At 35.9% G+C, this 19,230-nt stretch overlaps 1 protein-coding gene across 1 annotated transcript; it reads right to left on the bottom strand.

Annotated features, from left to right (window-relative positions):
* Positions 1–430: 430 nt before the first annotated feature.
* LOC132032289 (probable xyloglucan galactosyltransferase GT17) lies at positions 431–2,082 on the bottom strand. Its single transcript, XM_059421971.1, has 2 exons — positions 1,500–2,082; positions 431–1,316 (listed from the first exon to the last, which is right to left on the bottom strand). The coding sequence occupies exons 1-2, from the start codon at positions 2,080–2,082 to the stop codon at positions 526–528; spliced, it is 1,374 nt and encodes a 457-aa protein (XP_059277954.1). The 3' UTR covers positions 431–525.
* Positions 2,083–19,230: the final 17,148 nt, after the last annotated feature.

The raw sequence follows: 19,230 nt of genomic DNA, 5'->3' as shown, positions 1-19,230 counted from the left end.
TGCTAGTGACTTGCTTCCTTGTGATGCAAGCGATCATGTGAATTCGCTAATTCTCTTAAAGAAAGGGACAATGATGTCGGTCAATATTGCATGCATGCACCCAAACCTCTCACAAGGTCTAAAGGCAAGACTCTATGATACCTGCAAATGATTGCCACAAAGATGGAGTCCTCTAAGGATATACTTGGGAAGCTAAGAGTTTACAACATGTTCCGGGCCATAGAAGATCAGGAATCAAGAGTGGGAGTCACTTGGAGGTCATTGTACAGTCATTGCAGCTGTAGGCTGAACTTGAAGTGACCATTTGGTAGCACATTAAAGTACGCAGAAACAAGGGAAATTGTATTATACTGTTTATTTTGAGATTTCTCATGTGCATATAACTTCTTAAATATCCAACTTATTGTATACAAATTAAAGAACTATGATCTAATTCTCCATACACTACACCTCAAAAGTTGAAGAATTATCCAAAAATGAAATACATTCCAAAAGTTGTAGATAGTGGTACACCCTAATCAAGATCTAGCTAGCTTTTAACAATGAGCTAACGTGATCGGACAGTGCTTTAAGGGAAACATCAACAGCATCCCTAAATCCGTATGAAGTAGAATTAGGGTGTGCATATGTTAATCTTGGGATTAATTCTATGACAGTCCGTCTCATTCTTTCTACTTCCTCCATTGGAATTTTGAGAAGCTCCTCCTCAATTCTTATGCTATGGTTTCGTTCTAAATCAATGTAAACGGAATATGTAGTAGGATCAGAAGGTAAAAACCATTGGTATTGTGAATACGCCGTGTGATTTGAGAAGAACACGGGGATACATCCAGCGAGCATGGAATCAAAGGTAGAACGTCGAGTGTAGGAATCACCTAACACTTGCAAGCAAAAATTGGATCTCATCATCACTTTAAGAACTTCTTTCGGTTTATGACACTCACTTGGTCCATGTCCACATTTTAAGATCAAACATTTCCTTGACTCCTCGCACTGTTTTATCACTCTGTCTCTCGCGACAACTTTTTTCTTTCCTGTTCGTGGAGCCCCAACAAATGAAAACAAATGAATCCTATCCATATAACTCATATTATTTTGCCATTCAAGCATCTCAGACGATGTTGATGGATGGAAATAGGATGGGTAAGGAATTCCATATTGATTATGGCCTTCCCAAGGATGTCTTTCCACCAAAAGTACCGACATATTCTGCACGGGGGACATGTTCAATAACTTGTTAGCACCGAAATCAGGAACTTCATCAGTCCTCATGAAATCCCAAGCAGTTCGTCCAAAAGCCATGAAATGGTCTCTACCTGTTGGAAAAAATAATTCAAAATTGTAGAAAATCAAAATTGGTTAGAATTCGCTATTTTAATTCATGTCTAAATAGAATTTATAGCCAGAAACTATAAATAGGGGTGTTGTTAGCTATTTTCATAATGCGGAGATTGTAGAGAACTTTCATATACTTAGAATAAAATATTTTTCTTCACTACCATTATTTTTCTTCCACCACTTCTGCTCTTGTATATACTCCACAAATTCCACAGCCAACGCATCACGGACGGTGTAATTTGGCTCGCGGAACTTGCTCGAGGCATGGAGGCCCCCGTAGAAAGGAACATAAAACAGAGTTGATTTATCTGCATCCTTTGTACGACAGGGATGGTTCTGGATTCGAGCATGAATTATCAATTCGGCGATAAGTTGATGAGTGGTAAACCAACTAGAGCCCATTTCAGGGAGTGGTTTTCCTAGGCCATTATTTGTAACATGAGGGCACATATCTGTGTAGATATTCAAACTACTACAATCTCTCAACAGATCAAAATTGTACTTGGAAGGCAAGTTGTAAATGTAGACAGAGAAATTTTCTTTGCATTCTTGGATGGGATTTGATATTCTTTTGGGTGAAAAACCTAGGAGGAAAAGAAACCAAATCATGAAGGAAGTTGCAAAAAGTACAAGGACTTTCAAATGGAGTTGAATATCTTTCAGAGAGGTAATTTGTTTCTTTCCTAATCCGTATTCTTCATCTTTCTCTTTTGTAATAATTTTGTGATGATTTTTTCTCCACATGACGGAGAAATGTCAAGAGTTAAAGAAGTGAATGAATGAAGAAATAGAGTAGAAGGACAGGTGAGGAAAATGAAATATATAACCACGCTAGTGCTTAGTTGTTTAAATTCAGATTCTACCGTTTAATTGAGAGGATTGTACATAACTAACTAAATAGTACAATATTTTGAAAACTGGGAATTTTTTCTATACAATAAATCCTTTGAGTGTATCAAGCCACATCTTTTCATGTACTCCTAACAATATCCCAAACACACGTTTAAAATTGATTGCTAAGATAAGATTGACAGAAATAGTACTTATTTAAAGAGGTTCAAGAAATATCTTTGGTAAACTTTTGTTCATGGTAAGTGTCATATGCATTCACTGGATATATCTGTCATCGTGATCCTGGCATTATGTTAAGAACGTAATGGGTCATTAATTAGGTTCATTGTTTTAAATAAATCTATCTATCTATATCTATAACTATATATAATATAAAGTTAGGCATAGACAAGGTGATGTGGCACCTCTCTATGACCTCCATTGGTATTTATCTTTTTTCTCAATTTTTTGACCTTTTTCTCTTATATTTCCCTCAAAATATTTGCTGAAAATTAAAATCACTCCATTAATAAGCCTATAATTGTACACATTAATTTGTATTAAATTTATTAGTAAAGGCCAAAAAACTTTTCCTCTCCCCACTAATACTGACTCCCAAGTTTCTTTGTTCTTTGTTTATTTTTTATTTAAAGTATAGATCAACTTCTCTTATGTTCCAAAAGTGTCCAAAATTTATACGTTTAACATCTTAATCTGTTGTCCCTAGGATCATCTGACCTCATTCATGGTGAGAATTCTCAGCTTTTCTCTTTTTTTCTTTTCTTTTTTTCATGTTTAGGATTTCTTATTTTTCCAAATGTATAAGTTATCAATCTTCTTCTTTCTAAATTTTTTGTACTTTCATTTACTTATTAATATATCTTATTTAAGTAACATGAAACAATTTATCTATGTATATATGTATGTTATAAAATTTCTTAGAAGAGGTGATGTGTCACCTCTCTTGAGCCAAGAGTCTTATCAATCTTTTTTTTTACTTTATTTTCCTCATTCTTAAGTTATTTTCCATTTTCTTAGAATTATTGTTGTAACAAGGGGACGAAATGAAAAGTTTTGAAGCCAATGCAGAGTTTTCACAGACAAAGATAACCGAAATCATATTATGAGACTTAATGTTCTTCGATATACTTTGTTCTCTCTTTTTCCTTTATTCATATACACATTTTTGTGAATTGAATGATCACCTAAGTTTGCAGGTTGTTACATATTTATATTGTGTAAAACGATATTGGTCAAAGCATATGTTACAATGGATTCACTTTCACGGATGTCGAAACATGATGTTCCTCTAAGAAAATTAATTGGCTAAGAAATGTTGTAACAAAAGGTAGACGCTACATTAATATTTTTAAACTTTTTTTTTTTTTTTTTTTGCCTAGTGTCATGAATGATATGAATGTTGTAGGAGCTTCTACGATTAGACTCATATTGTTTGTTTCTTTTGGATCTTTTAAGAAGATTGTGTTTTGTGTAATACAAGAGGAACAAAATATATTTCTTTTCATCATCTTATTTCTCAGCTTCCTTTTGGTATGAATATGAATTGCATTATGTAGTTAAAAGAAACCTCTTAAATATTTGACAGTTTCACCTAAATTTGAGGTAGCAATTATCTCATCTCATTGTATTAAAGAGGAAGCATAGATATGAAATGTACGATTGATCTCGAAGCTTCAAAAATTTTGCTCCCAACACTATTTTAAGGACCAAAGGAAAAAAAAATTAAAAAAAAAAAAAAAATTGCTTCTATGAACTCATTCCAGTACTTTTTTTAAGAGTTTAATTTTAATTCCCCTGCCCATTACGCTTTAGAAGATAATTAAATATTCACAATCGTAAGAAATTTGATTCGTTTTAGAAATTAATTAAATTTTCACTATTGGTAAAAATTAGAAAATTCATTGGAGATACAAAAAATCGAAGCGATAGACAATAAGGTGACATAGTACATATTTTATTTTTAATTTTCATCTTTTCTTTACCTTATTAAAAATATCTCAAAAGTTTCTAAAATAATTATCAATAATTTATTACAATAACGATTGTTATTTTTGAACAACAATGATATAGAAGTAGAAGATGGGAAGGCTTATGTAAGACCAAAAATCTTTATGTGTAACGTTTGCTTATGAGTTATTAGCTATAAATATTATATTATTTACATAATTAATGTATTGTATTTGAACAACCCATAAATAAGAATGAACAACACGAAAGAATTTATGTAAATGCTCTAACTAATAGAAGATGAGAGGACTTATGTAACACCAGAAATTTCTATTTATGGATAACGTTTACTTATGAGTACAAGTATTATTTACATAATTAATGTATTATTTATGAACAACAGCTAAATAAGAATGGGTAAGACCAAAGCACTTACGTAAATTCTCTAATTATGTATAAGATTTGCCTCTAACTGCAATCACTAATAAATATTAGTATTATTTATTAAAAACATCAGAATATGAATGAGAAGTTGGAGGTTTACATTAAATATTCTTCTTCTCACTTCTATGTAACATAAATATTACATGTGCATTCCCATTTGAGAAGATGGTTCCTCTGAACTTTGTCAATATAAATATACAAAATAGTTTAGTTGATGTGATATTATGTGATTTGTTTATGATATTTCTTTTTGAAAAGTAATGGAAAGCTGGAGGTCTTAGATTACATATTCTTTTCCTGATAAAATGAGCGTTACCGGTTAATCTCAATTGGAAAGATCATTCTTCAAAACTTTATCGTCATAAATCTACAATTGTTTATTGGATGCAACAATTTAATTTATATTTTGTTTTTACTTTTTAATATTTATTTTTCCTTATACATATTTTTTATTTTTCTATTATTAATATCTTATCACTTCCATATCATTAAATTGATAAAATTAATATTTTCCACCGCGCTTCTCTAGTATAGGATAAACCAGTGTGTCAATCAACTAGTGGTTGAAGTGTTATTATTTCCATTATTGTCAGTATTTTAGAAGGCAGGGCGCTTTATTTAGCACGGGGCGATGCACAAGCCCCATGAATCTCAAAAAAAAAAATTATAATATAATAAAATAGTAGAATAACACAAAAAATATAAAAAATACATTAATAGTTTTAAAAAAATGATTAAAAACCATATAAAACAAAACTTCCAACATGATTTTACGAGTACAAATAACGGCGATTGGCCAAATATACCCCCATACTATCAAAAAAGGATCAAATATACTCCTCGTTATACTTTGGGTCTAAATATACCCCTATCGTTATACTTTAGATCTAAATATATCATTGCCGTTATACTTTGGTCTGAATATACCCCTCATTTTAACGGAGGTACACGTGTCATCATCTTATTGGTCTATTTTAAACTATCCCCTAAATAATTAAAATTCAAACTAATTATCCAATTAAAAGACTCATACCCATGGAAGATAGTTGTATCTGATGGAACCATGGAGTGACGATGACCACTGCGATGGCATCACCTTCCCGCCAGCTATTTATCGACTCTCGACATAGCACCGTCAACACTATCCCCAAGAATGTAGCAACTTATCCAGCAACATCAATTACAAATCAGGGGTTATTGAAGCAATGTATCTTCTCACAAGGATCCTAAAAGTTATTACTGTTTGGCTTACTACTGGTTAAACTTGAAATTTAATTATGATTTCAGTTGCCATTTCAGTTCTCTATTGAAATTGAATAATTATTTCAGTTGCCATTTCTTTGGTCAATATGAAAACGTGAGAGAACTTTTATGGCTGGTTTACTAACTGAGCAATTACTTCCTTGGAAACTAGCCTCTGAATTTCAACCACTCCATCTTCTTATTGAGACAGACAAGTTACCCATACCTATTGCCATGGTCATCGTCGGCCATTGAAGAAGCTTGTATGGCCATGAGTCTTTTTAATTGGATAATTAATTATGGCTAGAATTTTAATTAATTAGGGATAGTTTAAAATAGACCAATAGGAGAATGACACGTGTATCTCCATTAAAATGAGGGGTATATTCAGACAAAAGTATAAGAGCAAGGGTATATTTAGACTCAAAATATAACGATAAGGGTATATTTAGACCCAAAGTATAATGAGGGGTATATTTGACCCTTTTTTGATAGTTCAAGGGTATATTTGGCCCTTTGCCGTATAAATAATGCAATGATATAAAAAATATTATGATATGCAAATCAACTCTAACATCATATTTCAAATAATAAAGAATCACATTTTCTTAATTTATATTACTGTCATACTATGCAATTTACCTCGATCAATAAATTTTATCAATATTATAATTAAAATATCATTCCTTCATGAACAACGACAACAACAATTGTATTGGGGAAAATTCGAAGGCTACAGCTGGACGAATGTTATTGCAACACGGGGCGACGAGGATAAGACGGATATGAGTTAGCAAAAGGAGTCCCTGGTGGTACTCGTGTGGTTCCGAATACATCGGAGAACGCAGATTTGAATAGGCTCACGTGAACGGGAGAGGATCCGGTCCAATAAGTTTCGGTCTAGTATTCTCCAACACAGTACTTGATGTGGGACATATGTACAAAAAAGTTTTAGGAAAATTTATGTGGTGTAGAGAACATATAAGAGGTATTTACATTTAGTAACTACACCTTACTTTAATTACATCGCTAAATGTTGTATTTCAATAACACAAGGTAACTAATACCTCTTTCCACTGTATCCAATCTTTTCCCTCAACCTTCCCTCTCTCTCTTCTCCCTCAACTCTCTCTCCAAGCATGATGCATCTAGGAGTAGATTTCACTAGTTTTTTTTTTTCTGATTAGACATAGTTCTCCTAAATTCTCCAGCTCTTTTCTCCTTGATCAAAGACCCGTAGAGCTTCATTTTTGATCCGTGGCTTTTCTTCAGTTGTTTCTAGATTTCTTCAGGCGTCTTCTTTAGCCCTTTTCTCCTCCATCGCTGTCATTTTCTATGGCCGGAATCCATGGCCAATCGATCGAATTTTTCTCAGATCCAAGTGTATTTTATTTCTTGTATCTCAGATCTGAGTGTATTTCTTGTATCTCATATTCGAGTGTATTTTATTTGTTGTATCTCAGATCTGAGTGTATTTGAGTGTATTCATTTTTTTTAGTATAAAATATAGTGTTTCTTATGTATTTTTTGCCTGTATTTCGAAGGAGATCTTTTTGTATACAAATGAATATAGTGAATTTGAATACAGCTGAATATGCCTGTATTTTTTTGTATTTATGTTGTTTGAATACAACCAAATTTAAATATAATAAGTTGAATACAGTTAAAAGTATCTACACTTGAATACAGCCGAATTGACTACATCCGAATTCTTTTAGTGTACAAATGAATACAGTGAATTTGAATACAGTTGAATATTTTTTTTATTTTTTTTTGCATTTATGTTGTTTGAATACAACTGAATTCAAATACAATAAGTTGAATACAGTGTAAAAGTAGCTACGAACGAATACAGCCGAATTGAATACAACGAAATACAACCAAATTTGAATACACGTTACTGTAGCTACGAAATGTAATTAGCAAAAATATAGCTATGCTTAAAAAAAAAAACAAAGTGTAGTTATTTGTGTAAGTTACCCAAAGTTTTAATGGTTTCTTCTTTCTTTTTTTTTTAATGTTTTCGATTTAGTTTGTAATGATATTAATTTTTTATTTTTATTTAAGTTTACAATACAACTAAAAGAATAAACCCAACGATACTTCTTCTTCCTCTGGTTTGTCTTCATTTTTACTATCTTCAAAGTCTGTCTTCTTTCTTATTCTAGCTTGCAATTTCACAAAGAGCTTAAGTTTAAGAGAGTTAAATATCTTGATTTTACTTCGTAAAGAAGCACAAGCCATCAACCCGACATAATTATTATGGAAAAAAATAATATTGTGCCAACAATCACAAAAGAGAATTAAGGGGCTGAAACATTTTCTAGCAAATAAAGTAAAGGAGAGAGCAACCCAGCAGCGGCCTTTTTCTCACTAAGAACATAGCTCCATCACCCACCAGTGATCCAAAAACTCTATAAAAAATGATTTTCCACGACCCATTTCACATACATCCCAAAGGAACTCTTCTTGCCTTTACCAATGGCAATCTGGTAAGAAACCCAGCTACCAAAATCAAAGCTTTTGGGAGGTTTAGTAACTATCCTATTTTTGAATCGATGTGATTTTGATAAATCGCCCACTATTTTGCGGAGGCCTTCACCGCAATCTTCTTTGTTATCCTTATTAGTGAACTTTACGTTCTTCTTTCTTTTAAATTTGTAAATTATATTTAAAACAATTGAAGGAGACCATTAAAATCTAAAACTAATCCCTTCATTTTTTCTAATGCGCGTGTCCCACATCAAGTACTGCATTGGAGAATCTTTGGACCGGATCCGCTCCCCAAACGCCAACGGTTAGAGACTTTGACCTTCCATGGAGTATTAATGAGTATAATTGTCATCTTTATTGTCCATCATTACCACAATATTAATACCTGATATTAATAGGGGCTCAATTCATGGAATGTGTACCCCATAGCTCAACTATAAATAGACATTCTCATTTCATTGTAAGGTCATCTGAAACATTCTACAGAAATACACTACCATATTTATATCGTTCTTAGCATTTTCTTGGTCTTGCTTAATTCATTGAGGTTTTTAGTAGTTCACCGCCCGGACACTCTAGCTCAAAGCTTCTCCAAGGTTTAGGCTACATATCTTCCTCATACTTTATTTTCAATTATCTTGTCAATCATTGCTTGCTATTTTATAATTTTGGTTACAGTGATCCACGTGTCCTTGACCACGTATACAAATTCAATTGTACCGATTTACGGGTAAACAGCTTGGTGCCCACCGTGGAGGCCTGGATAGTAGTGGTGTTATTGTAACCCTGTGTATTATACTAACCATTTTCGAATTCTATTTTCTACAGCATTCACTTAGATATGTCAGGAGTTAGCGACAATCAAACTATCGAAACAACGGTAACAACGAGCACATCGGCCCAGATGACCTTCCTCTTCGTGACCCTACAGCAGTTGACCCATTAACCTAGAACAGGGATTGCACAACCCTGGAGGGTGGACAAATCCAATAGCCTATAGCAGCAACCAAGGATACCAATATTTGGAAAGGCCGAACCCCCGTAGGAAAGGGGATCAGGGTAAGAACAACTGAGGCCTGCCGAATCGTGACAGAGGGGATTCTCTTGGATCTTCTTCAAAGGGTTCAAAGTATCCGAAACTCTCTGAGTACAACTTCAGCATTAATGAGGTTCAAATGGTGGTCGTCTTAAGGACTCATCCAGCGACGCATTTCCTGAAGCCGCTTCTATCTGATCCAAACTCTAGGGATCCAACCATTTGGTGCGACTTCCATGGCACACACAGGCATAAGACAACGGACTACATACATCTCTGAGAGGAAGTAACAGGTTTACTTAGCAGGGGGCACCTGCGGGAGTTCTAGAGAGAAAGGGCCAAGAATAATTATGAAAGAAATGGGCTAGCAGAAGGGAAGGGTGCTCGGGACGCCCCTCCACACATTATAAATATTATTTTCGGGGGCTTGATGATTGCGTAGAACAACCTTCGCGGAGGCTAAGAAGAAAAGATAACTATAACACGGGAGAAAAGATTTTGAGAGTTTCCGGAAGAAGATGCAATCACTTTCACCGGTGAAGACGCAATCAACGTCACTTTACCACACTACAACGCCCTAGTAATCACCATATCTATTGATTATTTCCGAGTAAAGCATGTGCTGGTCGATCCAGGTAGTTCAACCAACATAATATCATTGGAAAGTTGTGGAGGAAATGAAAATGCTTGGGAAGATAGTTCCAGCTTCAAGGGTGCTTATCGGATTTAACATAGCAAGTGATAGATGGTGAGGTGTGGTACAACTCAATATTTGAGAGGTTATGGCTCCACGGCCACGTTATGAAAGCAGTAACCTTGACTTTTCACTTATTGGTGAAGTTTCCAACTTCGGATGGAATTAAGAAGATCTGAGAAGAACAGCCGGTAGCCAAGGAGATGTTTTCCATTGGAGAACCAAAAGGGGAGGAAACAGTCCCAGATGGAAAATAGCAATTACAGGAATCAGAGCCCGTCCTTGGTACAGTCCAACAAGTTTTGCAGAAAGAACGAAGCCGGAGGATGAGGTTCTAGATAGGAATCAGATCTCGAGATACTTTTAAGTGCCCGATAATTCAGAAGCCATAAAATCAACAGTCGAGGATCGCCTTATACTATGATATCCCGAAAAGAAAGGTATACTTGGGCACAGGGTTGACCCCGGAGCTCAGGAGTGTTATTCTTCAATACCTTAAAGCTAATAATAATTGTTTTGCCTGGTCCCATAAAGATATGACAGGTATACCTCCGGAGGTTGCAACTCACAGGCTAGGCTTAGACCTCAGCTTTTTCCGGTACGATAGAACAGGCTGCCTATAGCTGAGGTCCGCAACAAGTTTATCAGAGAGGAGGTATCAAGGTTACTTGACATAAGATCCATATGGGAAGTCATGTACCCGGATTGGCTAGCAAACGTTGTCATAGTGCCTAAAAAGAAGAATAAATTTAGGATGTGTATTGATTTCAAAGACCTTAATAAGGCATGCTCAAATGACTTATTCCCGCTTCTGAGCATAGATCAAATGATTGATACTATGACCGGGCATGAGATAATAAGGCTTTTTTGACACATATTCCGGGTACAAACCAAATTAGGATGCATCTGAATGACCAAGAGAAAACGTCTTTCATTACGAACTTTGGAACTTTATTGTTACAACGTGATGACTTTTGGACTTAAAAAATGTCTGGGCCACCTATCAAAGACTGGTGAATAAAATGTTTAAAAAACAAATTGGGAAGACCATGGAAGTCTATATATATGATATGTTCATTAAGAGTCTTTATGCAGGAGATAAATTGAGTCATTTGCAGGAAACGTTCGCTATTTTGAGAGAATTCAACATGAAACTCAATCCGAAGAAGTGCATTTTTGGAGTCGGCTCCGGAAAGTTCTTGGGATTCCTTTTCTCTCAACGAGGAATCGAGGTAAACCCAAACAAAATCAAAGCGATCGAGGATATAACGGACAATTTAGATAACGTGATGGAGGTGCAGCGGTTGACCGGTCGGATAGAAGCTCTCAACTGGTTTATATCCCGGTCATCCGAGAAATGAAATAAGTTTTCTTATTACTCAAGAAAAAAAAAACTTTGTGTGGACACAGGAGTGTCAATAGGCATTGTGCGGCTTAAAAGCATACTTGTCCAGTCCTCTGCTCATGTCAAAGTGAAAAGGCGAAGAACAACTTCTGGTGTATCTTACTATTTCTGAGGTAGCGGTGAGTGCAATTTTAGTGCGAGAAGAAAAAGGTATGCAGTTTTCGATTTACTATGTAAGTAGAATCATGTCCGGGGCAAAAATACGGTACCCGCTTCTAAAAAGTTTGGCCTTTGCCTTAGTGATGGCATCACCAAAGCTTGTACTTCCACTGTCATCCCATTGCCGTAGTGTCTATGTTTCCATTACGGAACGTACTTCACAACCCCAAAAATTAGGACATTTGGCTAAATGGATGGTGGAAATAAGGGAATTTGATATAGAATATAAACCCCGAACTGCAATTAAGTCACAGGTCCTAGCCGATTCCTTACTAATTTAAGTCTGGGGGTGGCTCCGCAAGCTGGAAAAGGAAGCATTTGTCACGCATTAAACCTGACCCTGGACGTAACAGGCATCCGATGCTATGAACAACACCGAAAGCACCTTATTTTAATCAACGAACATCTAATCTTTTATGTTAAACAACTATCTTAATAAATATAAACAAGTCATTTATAATTGGATGAAAGCATAATCATACTTAGAGATAATTCAGTGGAAGTCTTATCAATTACTTAGTTATAAAATAGCAAAATGCCTCAACGAGTCATACGAGACTCCAACACACTACCCACAATCTGACAACTATATGTGGAGCTTCTAAGATAATAAGTAAATGTCTAACTCATCGGGTTGCAGCCCGAAAAATTGAATTAATAAAATAAAGATAGGATGGTACCCCACGAACAATCATGTGGGCTCATCGAATAGTCTCAAAAGCAGCAAGTCCTCCTAAGTCGTAGGTGTATCACGAACCCGCTCTTCTACGTTACCTGACACACCATAAAAAACAACAATGGTATGCCTGAGTATTGGGTACTCGGTGAATTTCTCCGAGACAATAGTTAACATAACAAAATAATATAATAAGGATCGGTAATACAGTGTCAATTAAAGCAATTTGAAATTCAGAGAAAGGATAAATCACAAACTTAATAACCATCAATGGAAATCATTTAAGACGAAGTAAATCAACTTTAACTGATTATACCTCTTATCCCATTTAATTGTTTTAACTCCTGAACTCAAGAATATCAACAACCCACTCACAGGAAACCCAAAGTAAATCACATACCAATACAATCCCAAATCAATCAAACGAAGGGATGACCATTTAAGGTTCCCTAAACTGGATAGAAGCACCACATCGGGGTTATATCCCATAATGGCTACCCTCCTCCCGAATAGCTAGGTAAAACCACACCGGGGTTAGGAACCCTCGATGTCCACTCTTCCTCCTAAGTAGCTAGGCGAAACACAAACAATAGAATCATGGCATAATAGTCGAATTACAAACCATGGCATAGAAGCCGAATCTCAAATCATATCATGATAGCCGAATTGTTCGTTATGGATTATGTTCATCATCCCGTTAATAGGGGTATACCAATATCATTAACTGATTTAGAAATCCAGTTCAAATCATTATTCAATTTCAGTACAGTGAAACCCGTTCATATGGCAAACCACATGAAATATCCAAGCTTTCCGAAATCAAGTTTAAGCATCCCTGGTGGGGTAGTCCATGTTCAAAGATTAAAGCTTTATATTTCAATTCCAATCATCCCTCAATAAGGGAGAAATCATGTATACATATATATAATATAACACACATAAATTTTCAATGCAGGCTTGTCCCTCACGCACACAAAGCTTGCCAAACAACACCTTAAACGTTTGAAAAAAAGTATGTTCGAAAAAGAGACACATCTCAATTCCCGCTATAACTCTATCAAATGCATTTTTCAAAGTTCAACAATCACTCAATCACTCTACAATTGATTTATATAAGAAAGATTAGAACTTTAATCTAATTCCACCCATCTACCCTCTTTATCAAAAACTAGGGTTTTCATGTCTAAAACGTGTTCTTGAACACTCCAAAAATCATTCATGGATTCTAATCCCATAAGAAAACCTACACTAGTCTAAACCCTTTCAATAACATCAGAAAAATCAAAAATCATACCTTTTTTAAGGAATCTCAAACGTCCCTTCTTCTTCTATTTCTTGGGTTCCAAGAATCTAGGGTTTTTGGAAGATGAATGTTACACCTCAAAAAAAAAATTGCGTCGTTTAAAACGTAAGTGTTATATCCCGTATTTTTAACAACGGGATAATCCGAGTTAATTGTGACAAGTTAGGAACAAGACTATTCCGGGGCATGAAGTCGGGATTTTTAATCACGATTTTGTTTTAAGAATATAAGTGGTGTATGACCTTATTGGTAGGAAAGTATTAAGGAAACATTTGGGGTCAAAATGGATTAAGAAAAACTTGTAAATTATGGAAATTAAGGGGGCCAAAGTGGCCGGCCACCTTAGTTGTGGGCCTTGGCCACATGGAATTATTTTATATGGGATTTAAAAAGATGACTAAGCCATCTTTCTCTTCATTCTATTTCTAGAAAAATCAAGAAAACAAGGAGAAGAGAGAAAGGAGGAGATTCGGCCATAGAGGTGCAAAATCAAGACCAAGAAATTTCCATCAAAAAATTTGTTTCTTCTAGCAAAACAACTAATTCAAGGGTGCTTATTAATGTGGAGTCGTTGTTTGAATCATCAAGTCATCCGTTTTCACTCTTGGGAGCCTTAGTTGTCGTGTGAAGTGAAGAAGAAAAGGTAAGAATTCATTTCTTTTTATGTGTTGTGAATGGTGTGGACATGTCGTAGTATGTAAATATGAATGAAATTCATGAAAATCTATGTATTGGAACCAAGCCGTGGACATGGGGCATGCATGGCTTGTGGCCGTGTGTGTGCAATGTATTGTTGGATTGATAGATTGAATTATATGTAGCATGTTTCCTTGTTGTTGTAGTGTGTTGAATGAATGGGAATTACATATATGTGTGTGTATGAAGATGGCCGAATATAGGCCTTGTTTGTGCCAAGGATGAGTGAATGTTATTTAGTGCCTTAGTTGTCGTCGTTGTGAATTCTATATTGATAATGAGCCTTTGGATGATCTAAGTTAATGTTGTGATGGTTGCGGACTGTTTTGGAAGTCATGGTACGTTAATGTAAAATTTTGTACTTAAGAGAATGGCATTGTTAATGCATGGATTATTAGTGCAATTCATGAAATTGGAAGAAAGGAATGTGAGTAGTGTTACTCTCGGGTTTGGAGGCAATTTCGGGTAAATTGGAACAATGTTTGGATTGTTTGAAAAATTGTGCGAATTGTTTAAGACGTTCTTGAATATTGTGTGGAAGGTTTTGAATTAGTAATCGAATGTATAACCGTGGATATAAGATTGAACGTAAGTAGTTGAAATGAGTATGTTATGAATGTTGTTGAATGTCGTTGGAATATTATAAATGTTGTTGAAGTCATGTAGAAAGAACTATTAATGTTGGAAAGCATTGTGAATTGATCATTGATGTTGAAGTTTGGTTGTTGGTTTGGTTGTTGTTGAAATTAGCCGAGTTGAAATCTCGGGGTTGGTGTATTTATAGGGGAAATGCTGCCGAAATTTCTGTAGAATTTAATGTTCGTTTGAAATTGAGTGCCTAAAGGCTTATGGCTAATGTTTGGTATATTGGTGTTATGTAGATTTTGGAGCATCTAAGAGTTGAGGCTTGACTTAGCTTGCGAGCGGACGAGGTATGTAAAGCGTCACTTTCTCTCCTTTGGCATGTCTTAGTGCTACTAGGCTATATCCCGAGCCTCGGGGTTATTCCGCTCTTAGGATCCGAGCTTAGAGATGTACCTTATTCGTTCTTAAGGCTTGCTCTTTAATGTAATCAAACTAAGGTTCTTATGTTCTTAAAAGATTGAATTTCAAAAGTCTTATAAAAAAAATTTGCTACCAAAAGGTTCCGAACTTCAAACGCTCGTAACTTTTGCCGATGAGCTCGGATCGCCCCGAAACATAATAGGTAACTTCATAAGACATAACGTTCCCCTAACTCTCGTAGTCGGCCTCGGATGGGGTCGGTACCCGTCCGTGGGGCCCGCGGCCTTTCTATGCTTATCCTTAATGATTTTTGGAAAAACTTAATACTATTTTCACCTTGACTTCCGCATATGGATTTCTTACTTAAATAATGAGTTATGATTATGATTTTATACATATGGTTACTCACGACTCTGCTCGTGCTTATGGTTATTGCCTCGTTCACCGGATCCCGGGCCGGTTATATTTCGTGCGCATTATGATATATTCCGGTGTGATGCTGTGTTACGGTTCGCCGAGCTCCTCGCTAGAGGGCCGGGTTCCGTTATATTTGGTGTTATGCTGTGTATGGTGTTATGGTTAGCTATGATGTGTTACGGGGATATGTTGGGTTACGGCGATATGAAACTTTCTGGTGTGATGCTGTGGTATGGCGCCATCGACAGGCGGGCGACCATCGTTCTAAGAGCCTATGCATGATTTATATTTTAATTAAATATTTTGACATTTGCATATCATATCTATTCTCTGTATTCTGTTATTATGGTTCTGTATTTCTGCTTTACATACTCAGTACATATTCGTGCGACCCCGCTTTTCTTCGTGGGTCGCGTTCGTGCCCGCGAGTACAGACGCTCAGCTTGGTGATCCACCCGCCTAGGACACCTATTCGCTTTCTGGGAGTGCTCCTTCGTTCGGAGCCGATATTTTGGTATATATATTTTTCTGATGCATATGTATGTATTTATTCAGGGGTACGACGGGGCCCTGTCCCGACATATAATTTTGTTACTCTGTTTAGAGGTCTGTGGACATGTCTGTGGGTATAGCTATATCTGTACAGTTATGTTTGTGTGTGACGTATGTTTGGGCGATCTTATCCGCCGTGGTAGCCTTGTCGGCTATTCTGATATGATATGTACATTATGACAGCCTAGCCGGCTTTTCTGACATATGTTGACTATTTTGTGATAATCTGTTGGCTATTATGCGCTAATCGGAGATCATATATGATTATTTATATTTATGCAAGTTAGTATGTTAATTCTGAGTGTCAGGGGCGTATGAGTGTCCAATTCGGACACTAGTCGCGGCCTACGGGGTTGGGTCGTGACAGTAAGGTGGTTGATCTAAGCTCAAGAATGAGACCATCCATGAAAAATGATGGAAAAATCGAGTCCCTGAAATAATTCCACCAGATGAACAGTAACGCGGATGAACAGTACGCGGGTGAACAGTGATGTGGGATGAACAATAAAAATCAAAAATATTAGAATGGGAAATCTGATTTTTTTTTTTTTTTTGCATCATTTTCTACCCTTTTCTCACCCCTACACTCCCTCTAAACTCTCCCCAACCCTCTATAATCAATTCCCATTGATTCAAGAGCCAAACACAAAGATTTGATGCAAGTTACACCTTGAAAGTTAGCCTAAGTGAAAGAAAATCACTTTTATCATATTGGGTTATTGTTGATGGTGAATATAAGCTAAGGGAATCTTGGGATTCAATTTGGGGCTACTGTATAAGGTGAGTATATATTGTTTTTTGGTTGTACTAATGATTATTTTGATGTTGATTGAGGTGAATTGACGAGAAAAGCTTGAACTTATGAATAGAATTGCTATTCGGAAGTAGTTGATTTTGCGGACTGTTTCCTTATTATAATCCTATGGTATAAGGCTGGAATTTGTAATAAATGATTTCATTATCATGTTGAGAATATTATTAAGTTAAGAAAGGAACTTACAAAACGTAATACGGGTTATATGTGTTCCAATCCGAGCTTGTCGCTCGTCGTGAAATGCTAGTAACTTATTGTCGCGTTGTTGGACTGTTTTGAAGATGTAAATATGGTTTCTAATTATTGGAAATTATGGAATATAACCTGACTATATTGTGGCTATTGTTGTTAAGATTATTCATATTTTAATTGAAGGAAGTGAAAAAGGAAAACATGTAAAACTAGGACTCGAAAGTGAAGGTCGAAGAGTTAAAACATATGGACTGTTTAGAGATTATCTTTATGATGTTTTGGGTGGAAAAGGATATGGTAAACATAAGCATAATGTTATGAAGGGTGTGGACTGAATTATGAAAGAAGAATTGGGTTCGAATTGCGCTTTGTTATTCGTTAAACGGGCTTGCCGCTCGATATGATTGTTAAAGTAATCGAAGAGGTTTATATTGGATTATATTGTAGTTGTTGCTATTGTTGGTTGTTGTTTTTGTTGTTGGGCTGCTGATGACCTCTGGTGTCTTTTGGGATATAGTATAAGCAGGGGAAATGCTGCCCGTTTTTTCGTAGGTTATAAGATTAGCGAAATATGATAGTCATGACCTTATATGTTGACGACGATATCATTTCACTTAATGTAGATGCAAGAGGATTATGTTAAGCTTGGTTGTTGATTGAGAAGGAGATTATCCAGGTATGTTAAGGCTATCCTTTCTTTCATTTTGGCATGATCCTTATGATATGAACGAACGAACGTATGAACAGACTTTCATATTACTCTACTCTTAGAAGCATTAGGACTACTCTAATCTTTGATGTTCCTGTACCTCTTTTATGATTATTCCTTCTATTCACGGGTCTTGAGATTACGTATATTGATGATATTAGCTCAAAGATGGTTATCGGAGGTAGCACGACTTTATGTCACTCCGAGAGTTCTAGTTATTCATCTTATTTATGCATTGCATTTATTTATACATATGCACATTCACCCATGACCAGAAGGCGTTATATACACGTATATTATATGTATATGGGGTATGGGCAAAGGGATAGGCATTATATACGCATCACCACCTGATCAGCTGGTATACGATGATGATGATGATACCCCGAATGCGGGATGATATAATATATGGATCGGGTTGTACGTTCCACATCACTAACATTTATGGATCGGGTTATACGTTCCTCAACACTAACAGTTATATTATATATGTATAAAATTTTTGAAAGAAAGCATGCATATCATACGCCCTCAGAGGCACTTTCAGTTATGTAGAGTTATGTAGACACTTCCAGTTATACAGTCATGCAGATACATTCAGATATACAGATTGACTCTCATGTCTCAGATTCTTTTCATGATTCTCATGTATATGTTGTTTCATGCCTTACATACTCGGTACATTATTCGTACTGACTCCCCTATTGTTTGGGGGGTTGCGTTCATGCCTGCAGGTCTCGAGATACAGGTTGGTGATCCATCTAGTAGGATGTCAGCTCAGCGGTTAATATTGTTGCACTCCATTTGCTTCGTAGATGCCAGGGGTCAGCATGATTATATATTATATATATACATAAGTACATATGAATGGGTATGGCGGGGCCCTGTCCCGGCCACGTTATGTTATGTTTTCTAGTAGAGGCTTGTAGACAGTTATGTACAGTCAGATAATGTTCAGTCCTGGTGTTTCATAGATATTGCCACACAGATGATCATGACAGCCTTGTTGGCTCATATAGTACATTCAGCATATCCATATAGATGAGTCTTTCAGACTATTTAATACAGACACGTTTTCCTTGTGAGTCTTTTGAGTATCATATTATGGACCTACTGGCCCCCCTATGTTTATGTTGATGTCACAGATGCATGTCAGATGGTGCTTGACTGGTACGGTCATGTGCCCGTCATGGCCTTCCAGTTTGGGTCGTGACAATGAACTAGTGTTAATTCTTGTTACTTTGATATAGTTTAAT

This window comes from Lycium ferocissimum, chromosome 2, assembly GCF_029784015.1.
Source record: "Lycium ferocissimum isolate CSIRO_LF1 chromosome 2, AGI_CSIRO_Lferr_CH_V1, whole genome shotgun sequence".
Taxonomy (NCBI): Eukaryota; Viridiplantae; Streptophyta; class Magnoliopsida; order Solanales; family Solanaceae; genus Lycium; species Lycium ferocissimum.
The sequence above is the reverse complement of the archived record's forward strand: the minus strand, read 5'-3'. Positions and strand labels throughout refer to the sequence as shown.

What these genes read in the sequence shown, in the direction of transcription:
- LOC132032289 (XM_059421971.1), bottom strand. Translation starts at nt 2,082, where the DNA reads ATGTGGAGAAAAAATCATCACAAAATTATTACAAAAGAGAAAGATGAA. An exon ending in GTGGTGGAAGAAAAATAATG is followed by an intron (nt 1,317 to 1,499) that starts GTAGTGAAGAAA and finishes TTTTTCCAACAG; the next exon opens with GTAGAGACCATTTCATGGCT.